We start from the raw sequence: 10,973 nt of genomic DNA, 5'->3' as shown, positions 1-10,973 counted from the left end.
TTTTTTTTTTTAGGATTTAACATAACAAAGATTAAAGATTATATTAATGGGGGCTTTCTTGTCTTTCAGAATTAGGTTTATTATAGGAATTAACCCGGAGACTCAAGATACATTAATACATAGAAAAAAATTGCCTAAATACCTAAGCATTCACTTTTTAAACATGTTTCATTAGATTGTGATAGTGAAATGTATTAGAGGGCAAGGACAAACCTAGCTGGTAAGGATGTAGGGTAAATTCAGTCCTGGTGAAAGCAGGCACAATTCAATTGTCTTCACTATAATGCTGCTCACTAATGCCAAGGCTGAATTTGGCCCCAAGCTTCCATATACAGCATATTAGCATCACTGTGGTAATAAGTGTTGCCTATACGACCTCTGAAGTCTTAATTTCAATGAAAAGTCTTCAAAATACTGCTTCTATGTTGTAAAAATTCCAATTCAAAGAGGGGCTAGATTGGTAATGGTAAAAAGAGATCAGAAACTGCTATATAGAGGACCCACCTTTGGTCCTGCTATATAGAGGACCAAACGTGGGTCCTCTATATAGCAGGGAAGGAGAGCGAAGAACTGATGATGTCAAGAAGGCTGATATGTTTAAAGTATATTTTGCTTCAATCTCCATTAAAAGGGTAAATGTTGACTAAAGACTAATACACCTCTACCTCGATATAACACTGTCATTGGGAGCCAAAAAAATCTTACCGCGTTGTAGGTGAAACCGCGTTATATTGAACTTGCTTTGATCCACCGGAGTGTGCAGCCCCCCCCCACCCCCCCGGAGCGCTGCTTTACTGCGTTATATTCGAATTCGTGTTATATCGGGTCACGTTATATCGAGGTAGCGGTGTATTAACAACAATGGGCAAGGAACACAAGACAAAATAGGGAAAGAATAGGTTAAAGAATAGAATATTTAGATCAGCTAGGTTTATTCAAGTCGGCAGGGCCTGATGAAATTCAACCTAGGGTACTTAAGGAACTAGCTGAAGCAATCTTGGAATGTTAGCAATTATTTGATAACTCAGAGGACAGGTGACGTCCCAGAGGACTGGAGAAGGGCAAACACAGTACCTCTCTTTAAAAAGGGGAACAAAGAGGAGCCAGGGCATTGTAGACCAGTCAGACTAATTTGATACCTGGAAAGATACTGGAATAGTCTAAGTTCACTTGTGCCTGCCTCAACACAGGGGGCTGGACTAGATGACCACTTGAGGTGCCACCCAGTTCTACATTTCTATAATTCTATGATATACAGGACCCTCCCGCCCCAATACAGTTGAATTCTTAGTGGCAGATTTAGCAGAGATGCCAAAAATTAAATGGATGCGCAAGGCGGTCTATTCTGTTCAACCCTAGAAGTGGTCTCTTCAGACTAGGATCCAGGCACATTGGCAGGCCAATCTGGGAAAGTTTGCACTTGCTACTGCAACTGCTGTAAATACAGGACTTGGCTTTCTAATGCTTCCCAATGCTATATCTTCTGCAAGCATTACAAATATATTTAAAATAAGGTTTCCACAGAGAAAAGGACAGACCATTGCTCTCCTCTTTTGGACTAGTCCTACCTTAGTTTTCTTCCCAAACCAAACAAAATACCTGCTTATTTTATTTGTTTCTGCACCAACCAAATGGTATTATGAAAACAACTTGGAGAAGGTATCGAACACCTTTATCTTTATCTACTACATAGAAGAATAGCATTCACTTGACAAATCAGAACTAAATCTAGGTAATTCAAGCACAATTCACTTTGGAAAAGAGGCACCTTTTTTTTCTCCTGTAGATATTCATGCCATGCAAATTCTAATAGAGGAAGCACTACAGGCTCCGCAATCTTGGTCGGAAAATTCAGCCTCAGAGCCTAGATTTTCAAAATAAAAAATATTTATTTACAGGCAGTTTACTTAAAAGAATTTCCCATTACATTTTATATTCTCTTATTCAAACAGATTAGGATCCAGGCACTATGTTTTAGTTTGATTATTTCATGGCAGTTTTTTCACACATGTAACATAGCTCCAGACAGTTACACAAGACTACACAAACTGTTTTAAATTAGTATTTTAAACTTAAGAGGTTTTTTAGCATTTGCAAAAGCTGCTGCTTTCCCAACATTAACGAGTTATATTCACACTACCCCAATTAGGGAGGGAGGATAAGCAGATGGGGAAACTGCCACAGAGACATTGTGGCTCTCTGAGCATCATCAGTTGCTCTAGACTTCATGGAGAGTTGCAGATCCTCAGCATCTTGCAAGATCAGTCCCAAAGCCATCGAGTGAATCAGAGGCACAGTGAGGATTAGAACTTGGGACTTCCTGAATTCCAGTTCTTGTTACCTCTATCATTTTATGAACAGTACAGTAGAAGTTAGATATGGAACATTCCTGTTAGGCCATTTAGGCTCATCTCCTGGAGTGCAGAATTGTTTCCAGGAGTATATTTTCTAGACCTTTATTCAGGCTGGTTTGCAATGTCTCAATAATAATTTGTATTTCTATAGTACCTTCCATCTAAGAATCTCAAAATGTATTACAAACATGAACAAATTAAAGACTTAGATCCTGCAGTGCTTTACACAGATCATGGCCCTACAGCCAGGGTAGCTGGGCACTGGAGGATCATCCCAGTGTAGGAGGCTTCTACTGAACCCCCACTCTCTGGTTCCTGCATTAGCGTTTGTGGCCAGGGTGTACCTTCTCCCCCCACCAGCTGTATCTGCAGCTGGTAAATTTAGACTGCTCTAAATAAAGATGAGGGACAAGCTCAGCAGCCAGCCTGTTTAGGATTAGCGTAACAAAAGGTCACATTTGCATACCCCATCCTAAGCTGAACTGTGTGCTGCTTGGCCATGACCAAGGACCTGGGTCTAAATCTCCCAGCACCCCTGCAAGGTAGGTATTTTTACTCATTTTACAGTAGGGGAAATTGAAACGCATAGAAGGGTTAAGTGACTTGCCTAAGGTTGCAGAGCAAGTCAGATGTTGTTTCATTATATTTAAAATCTTGTGTGGCATCACAGTATGCAATAAATGGTTTAGGATCCTTCAATTGTTTGTTCTAAGTACCACATGCTTGACAACAAAAAACTGTACAACCAATAAGTAGATACCAATGTGAAGGGAACATTATAAATGCATACATAAGATTAAATTATAAACTCTAAACTTTCTAAAGAAAGAAATGCAGAATTTTAAATCTTATTTTCTTAAAAATATCTAGGACCACAGCCAGTCTCCTAATTTGCCTTGTATTTCATTTTAACAACAATAATGCCAGCCACTATTTTTGCAATCTCCTGTCCCTAGAGCCCACAGAAAGCAAAAACAGAAAGGAAGAATTTCAAACTGTCTGCTTTCTTCTGCTGCAACAATGGCCTGGGAGGAGTTACCTCTGCTGTACACTTTGCCACGTGGAACACAGGCTCCTTGAGAAGCCCCACCACCGTCAACTGCTGCAATTGCAGGGGACCCATGGCACCCTCACCCCACTGCACACACTGTCTCCTGGTTTTTCCTCCTTTGGTTGCTGCTCCTCTGCTGGCTGCCCAGCCTTGCTCCGGGTCAGCTGGAGGAGGGAGTGTAAACAGAATTCTGCTCACCATAGCAACTCCAATCACAGGGCTAGTGCTCTGCAGCTTCAAGTTGTACTACAAGCCTTACTGATAGAAACTCCGCCTGCACATACATTATACATGTCCTAGTGCCGTGCAGGAAAGAGGGATTGTTTATGTGAGTGCCACTTTCACTGGGCATTTTATTAACACAGTGCTAGATCTTTAACTGCATCCTACAGCGGTTTCCTGGGGTGGAGTTTTCAAATGTGCCAAAGTGACTGAGGTGCACAACACAATGACTATCTTAGCTGTCTATCAGCAAATGAAATTTAAAAAATAGTACCACAATAGACAAAAAAAATGAAAAGGTAAATAAAGATAAATTAATAGCAATAGAATGTTTACTTTTTCTTCCCATGAGAGACACCTCCCACTAAAACCTCTATCCATAATTAAAACAGACCTACTTATGGAGGTTAGGTGGATGGGTACGTGCACCCACCTTTCACTCTTTGGACAGTTATATTCAAATCTTCTTTTAGAAATCACACAAGAAAATTTACCTGTCTTAAGTATTTATATCACTTCTATTAACATGGTATCTAAATGCTTCTATGATGGTGTGTTCATCCCACACTGGCCTGGAAAGGGTTAATGTGACCTATCAAATTTCTTAGCCCCTTAGAACCACACCTGAGGGGAGACAGGCTTGAGAGGCAAGCACTGACTGAGGATTGAGCCCAGCTGGGCAGGAGCAGGCAGGGCTGGCATAAGACCAGCAAGCAAGGGTAGAAGGAGACTACAGCATGGAAGTCTGCAGTCACTCTCTGGACTGAGAGCAGAAAAAGGTGGAAAGCCAGGAAGAAAGCAGTCCTGGGATCCTGCTCCTGAAGGGTTTATGTAGAGGGGTGGTGGAGAAAGAAGCTTGATAGAGGTGAACTAGAAGGCAGTCTAGGGAAAAAGCAGTAGGGTAGAGCAAACCTTGGCTGCTGATTGAATGGTCCCTATGCTGGAATGCATAGCCGGCAGGCCTGGGTTCCCTTACCAGCCACTGAGGAAATGGCATACCCTTGAATTGGGGGACTGCTGGGAACAATAGGACAGTCCAGTAAGACTTTGATGGGAATGTTGGAAGGATTCATTAGCTAATATTTATACTAGATATTGAAGCTGTAAAGTTCTGTTTGAGACCTTGTCTGCACTACATATGATTTGCCAGTATAGCGATACCAGCAGAGCCTCCTAGTGTAGATGGAGATGGTGCATATGCCAACAGAATGCATTTTTCTCCTCCCCAAATACCACCTCCCCAAATAACACTTGCTATGCCAGCAGAAGTACTATGGGAGCATAGCTGCCTTGCTTTTGCTGGCATAGCTCTGTTAGCTCGGGGGTGTATTTGTATGTTTGTTTTTGTTTTTAAAATATCCCTGCCTGACATCACTATGCTGATAATACTCTGGTCAGGTCTACACTACGAAATTTTAAGTATTTTTTATTTGCTTGAATAAAATGGTATTTTCTGAGGATGCTGCTTCTGACTTTTAATTTTGTGGTAAAACAATATTATAAATTTAAACTTAGTCACGTTACATATTAAAGTTATTGGAGCTACAATAAAATTAAAAAGAATCAAACCCAAACTGAGCTACCTTTTAATCAACAATTTGCTTCTGTAACTCAGCTCTCTTAAATCACATTCATGCATGTGTCTTAACCGTAATGCCTGTCTCTCTGACTAGTACATCCAAATAGCATTAAATGTTCAAACAGTACATAGCTATGTGATATAATAAAACCTCAGGCTGGTCAGATTGATAGTTATAAACTGTAACTCCTGACAGAAGATTCAAAGTTAGAAAGAAGAAAGAGAATTCACAAATTATAAAAGGACTGCCAAATAATGAATCCTCAATTTTTCCAGATCACTGTCAGGGACTGGGCACGGTGACTAAGCTGGTATTGTGTGCTGATATTCTCCTAATTGCAATAATCAGGGTCATATGTCCATGCTGATGTTGTTAGTTTCAAAGGCTGCCACAAGGTCTAGTTCACAGATTCATACATAAGGTCAGAAGGGACCACTGTGATCATCTAGTAGTTTGATCTCCTGTATAGCAGAGGCTGTTGAACTTCCCTCAATTAATTCCAGTTGGAACTACAACATATCTTTCAGAAAAACATCCAATCTTGATTTAAAGATTTCCAGTGATGGAGAATCTACCACAATCCTTGTTAAGTTTTCCAATGGTAAATTATCCCCATTATTAAAAACTTGTGCCTCATTTCTAGTCTGAATTTGTCTAGCTCAGGGGTGGACAAACCATGGCCTGCGTCCAGCCCGTCAGAGCTTTTAATCCGGCCCTTGAGCTCCATTGCCCTGCTCCGGCAGGGGAGTGGGGTTGGTGGCTTGCCCCGCTCCAGCAAGCCCCCTCACCCCAGCAGGTGCCGTGCAGGCGGAGCGGGGCAAGCCCCCCAACCCCACTCCCTGTCCGAAGCAGGGCAATGGAGCTCGAGGGCCGGATTAAAAGTTTATTTGATATCTCTTCTTCAGAGTTAAATTGATTAACAACAACATTGCTTAATTATGGTTTACTTTGAAGCTAAAATAGTTTGATTATATTTTGGTTATTGCCATGGTCAAATGGAGAAACACTGATGATACAACAAAGCTAATTACAGATCAAAGAAGTCACCAATAAACATGAAAACTACCAAATTTTTATGTAGTGCGGTACCCTGAAGTTTTAGCTAACATACAATTTGTGTTCAGACAGGAGCAAAATTGTGTGGTAAAATCAATAAACAGCTCAGTAATGTAATTTTCTAACAGTGCATTGTTCAACAGCATCATTTTATTTTGAAACAAACTTGTGTTGTCCCTGTTTGAACATGAATTGTTAATTTCATGAGCATTCCTGGCCTGCCATACAATTTCCATACCCAGGTGTGGCCCTCAGGCCAAAAAGTTTGCCCACCCCTGGTCCAGCTTCACCTTCAAGCCATTAGATCTTGTTCTATCTTTATCTGTTAGATTGAAGATCCCTACTATCAAATTTCTGTTTCCCATACTTATATATTGTGAATAAAATACCCCTAACCTTCTCTTAGTTAAGCTAAACAGATTGACATGCATCTTTTACTATAATACATGTTTGCCAATCCTTTAGTCATTCTCATGGCTCTTCTCCAAACCCTCTCCAACTTATCAATATTCTTCTTGAATTGTGGGCATCAGTGCTGGGGGGAATTCTGTGCCAAATAATTAAAAATTCTGCACACAATATTTTCAAATTCTGAAAAATTCTGCATATTTTATTTGCCAAAATAACACAATATTATCACACCAGTTTCAATTATTTGTCATTTATTTCAAAATACCCGACGGCAGGTATGTCTAACAATAGAGACAACAAAGAAGATTCAGAAAATGTTTTTTGACAAATAGATTCCTTACTAAGCATATTTATACAGAATTCTGAGTAATGATTAATTTGAACTTTAATACAGAACCATATTTCCCACACCCCTCAGAAGCAATGCAAAGGTTTGGGAGAGTCAGGGGTAATGGAGGAGCTGAGGGAGGGGAAAGTAATTGCTGGGAAGGAGTCTGGGTGTGAACTTGGAGGGTGGTTCGTTATGAGTGGGGAAAGTATGGAACAGGTTTTTTTTTTCCTTGTCTGGGGAGGGACTGTTAGGGAGCTTCCCCCATGCAGTCCCTGGCTGACCCCTAGCCTCTCCCATTCAGTCAGGCACCTCTGCCCCTGTCCCCGCACCCCCATGTGTCCTTGCACCCTGTCCACATATCCCTCCACCCCCTCTCCCCCATCCCCATGTGTCCCTCCACCCCCACTCAGACACCCCCATTCCTGTGTCCCTGCAGCCCCTCCCCCTCTGCCACTCCCATCCCCCTGTAGCTCGGCACCCTCCCCGCCCATGTGATCCTGCACCTCCACTTCCATTCAGCTCCTGCCCCAATCTGTCCTCCCCCAGTAGCCCTTATGAGCCCTGTCTGACCCTTCAGCAGCCCCACACTATCTGTCTCCCCATAGCCCATCTCCTGACCTGGCCCAAAAAGTGTTGTGAAGAAGGCAGAATCCTTCTCTTCCCTAGGTAGCTGGGAGCTGCTGCTCTGTTCTAGCACCTCAGTGCCCTCTGGTGGACAAAAGGCAGAACTACAGCAACTTTCCCGCAGAAGCTTTTCTCTGTGCAAAAAATTAAAAATATGCAAGGTTTATTAATTATGCATACATGCAGTGGCGTAGAATTCCCCCAGGAGTAACCAGAGCTGGACACAGTATTGGTGGCAGCTGCACCAATGCCAAATACAGAGGTAAAATAACCTTCTTACTCAACATTCCCTTCTTTGTACATCCAAAGATTATAGTATCCCTCCTGGCCCCAGCCTTGCATTCAGTTAATTATCCACCATGGCCCCCAAGTGCTTTTCAGAGACACTGCTTCCCAAGATAGTCCCCCATCCTGTTAGTAGGGCCCTACCTTCTTTGTTCCTAGATGTATACAATTACATTTAGCTGTATTAAAATGTATATTTGCTTGTGCCGTTTACCAAGCAATCCTGATCCCTCTATATTAGTGATCTGTCCTCTTCATTATTTACCACTCCACCAATCTCTGTCATCTGCAAACTTGAATTATTTTTTTCCCCAGGTCATTGATGAAAATGTTAAATAGCATAGGGCCAAGAACCAAACTCTGTAGGATCTCACTAGAAACACACCTGCACAGTGATGATTCCCCATTTACAATTATAGTGAGACCTATCATTTAGCAAGTTTTTAATCCATTTAACATGTGCCATGTTGATTTTATATCAGTCTAGTTTCTTAATCAAAATGTTGTGCAGTAGCAAGTCAAATTCCTTAAAGAAATCCAAGTAAAGCACATTGACATTACCTTTAGCAAATTTGTAATCTCATACAAAAAGTTGGGTTGACAAGATCTATGTTCCACAAAGCCACATTGATTGGTGCGGGGAAGGGCATGTTAACTTGAAATTGTTTGATATGAAATGTTATAGGATAACTGTTAAGAGAAATTGTGTGATGAGGTATGTTGTGCGATGAATACCAAAAACAACATGCCACTGGGCATGGAGACACAAAGGCTTGGACACCTAGATGGAAGCTCCATCGAGACTGCTCATTTGGAACTCTGGGGCATCTGAAGTTGAAGTATCCTCAGGCTGGCTTCTGAGGAGAAGAGCAGCAGGATCAGAGAGGCAGTCGAGGAATTAGGAAGGGAAGCATTGCTGGGCTTTTATAAGAAAACACTTTCCTTAGTGGAGTAAGAAGGAGAAGGGTTATTGAACGCAACTGTTTAATCTGGTTAAATAAAAGTTTAGTTGTTTTTCAAACCCAGAAGACAGTGAGTTCTGAAGAGAGATGCAGGACCTTTGAAATAAAGTTAAGAAAAGCAGTCAGTATCACTGGATATTTATAGGCAAGCATCCTGAGAGGAAGATTAGAGGGCATAAAAGGCTGCATGAGCAACTCAGACACTGGTGTTGAACAAGATGTACCACTCCAAGGAAAGGCAGGTAGTGATAATTGGTATTGATTATATTACCTTTGTTTAATTTGTTATTAAGTTCCATATCACCATTCCATTATTTTGCCAAGGGTCAATGTTGGGTTGACAGGCCTATACTTACCTGCATCAACTCCCATTTACCCTTTTTAAATATTGGCACAGCTTTAGTTTTCTTCCAGGCCTCTAGAACTTCCCCAATGTTCCAAAAGTTGTTGAAAATCAGTATCAATGGTCCATGTTGATCATGAAGTTTGTTGCCTTGACTGAAGACCCTGGCAGCTGTGGAGAGGATTGCTTGAGTGGAAGATTATGGCCATTTTTCTCAGAAGTGGACCTACACCAAAAGTTGCACACTGAAGGTGTGACGTTAAATCAATATGGTTAAGTGGGTAGATATTTATGTTTGTTTAAACCTAGATTACAGCAGTTTAGTTTTGCACCTGTAAACTGTCGCTTTTTATAAGTCAAGCAAAAAGTTAATTTTTGGTTCCTGTCTTCACTTAGTTTTTCACTGCATGTTGTTTAGTTTTAATATGACAACATGGCTTCCCATTATGTGGTGAAACACAAGTCTTGTCTTCACTAGGAAAAAGGTGCATCTTTAACATGTTAAACTTGTTAAATCCCACGATATACAAGGCAGTTGTAGTTTTAACATGTTGAGGTTAGTAGGGTAAGCCTAGGTTTTATCTTCTATGTAGTATGTATACTAGGATTTTAACACATTTAAAAATATACCTTTTTTCCTCATGTACACGGCCAACGTCCCTACAGCGTGTGGTATGTTGAATCTTGCGGCAAGACTACTTTGTTTCTGAGATATACTGGAAGTTTTGTGGCAGCTCCAGGTAAGTTCTAAAATAGAAGTAAAACAAAATGAGTCAAATATGAAAAACAACAATCCATATTCACCTAGACCAGTGGTTCTCAAACATCTTTCCAAATGTTGTTTGTACCGTTGGCTAACTATTGTAAAGCGCTTTGCATAAAAGTGCTATATAAACAAACCTTAATAATAATGAATTTTTTTTGGTTCTACAAATAAAAGCACACAACTCATATTTTAATATCAGTAGTCTTACTTTTCTAACGTGATGGATGTGCCCTCTCTCCCCCACCACGGCAGCCCCTGAGCTGAGGCTTAGGAGTGTGTGTGTGTGTGTGTGTGTGTGTGGGTGGGTCTCCCTCTCTCCCCCACCACAGCAGCCACAGAGTTGGGCTAGGAAGGAGGGCTGCTTCTCCCTGGCAGCTGCAGCCTTGGAGCTGGGGAAAGTCACCTCTTTCTCTGGCTGCCGCAGCCCTGCACCCTCCCACCCCCTCTTCTCATTCCACTGCCCCCCTCCCACCTACCCCCATTCCCCCCAAGGCCACCACCTCACCTTACATGTGCATCTTCTCCAGGGTCCAGGCACCTAATTAGTGGAGCCACGCAGGTAGGTGGCCTTTCATTCTCTTGTGTGCAGCTGCCAAGGCACGCACCTTAGAGGGAACTATCCGCGGACCACCTGAACGGAGTGGTCTGTGGACCACAGTTTGAGAACATCTGAACTAGACCTATACATTTTTAATGTGCCACAGAGTAATACATAACTGTGCTACGGAGATTGAAGGCAAATGGGGCATTTAAAAATATACATTTATAATTTTTCCCAAATACAACAAAATACCAGATTCATAATACTACACAAAAGTAAATGAAGACAGTTAGGATAAAGGAAGGGGAAGTAACATATCTATCTTCAGGGTCTGTGTTAATCCTAGATCTCTAAAAATTCAGCCCAAATTGCTTTGAATTCTTTGGGCATTCCCTTTCCGCAGCATACCAATTATCTTTTTTTTTTTTTTTTTTTTTTTAAAGGAGA

General features: G+C 41.4%; 1 protein-coding gene across 1 annotated transcript in view; it reads right to left on the bottom strand.

The window, feature by feature from the left end:
- The window catches only part of PPIL6 (peptidylprolyl isomerase like 6), a 19,993-nt gene extending 15,930 nt beyond the window's left edge, over window positions 1-4,063 (bottom strand). Inside the window, exons 1-2 of the mRNA XM_024194289.2 lie at window positions 3,394-4,063; window positions 1,769-1,864 (exon numbers count right to left, since the gene is read on the bottom strand). Of these exons, the coding sequence (XP_024050057.1) occupies window positions 1,769-1,864; window positions 3,394-3,606 (309 nt within the window). The 5' untranslated portion in view covers window positions 3,607-4,063. The remainder of the gene's footprint in view (window positions 1-1,768; window positions 1,865-3,393) is intronic.
- Window positions 4,064-10,973: the final 6,910 nt, after the last annotated feature.

This window comes from Terrapene carolina, unplaced genomic scaffold (assembly GCF_002925995.2).
Source record: "Terrapene carolina triunguis isolate 2854851 unplaced genomic scaffold, T_m_triunguis-2.0 Scaffold42, whole genome shotgun sequence".
Classification (NCBI taxonomy): Eukaryota; Metazoa; Chordata; order Testudines; family Emydidae; genus Terrapene; species Terrapene triunguis.
The sequence above is the reverse complement of the archived record's forward strand: the minus strand, read 5'-3'. Positions and strand labels throughout refer to the sequence as shown.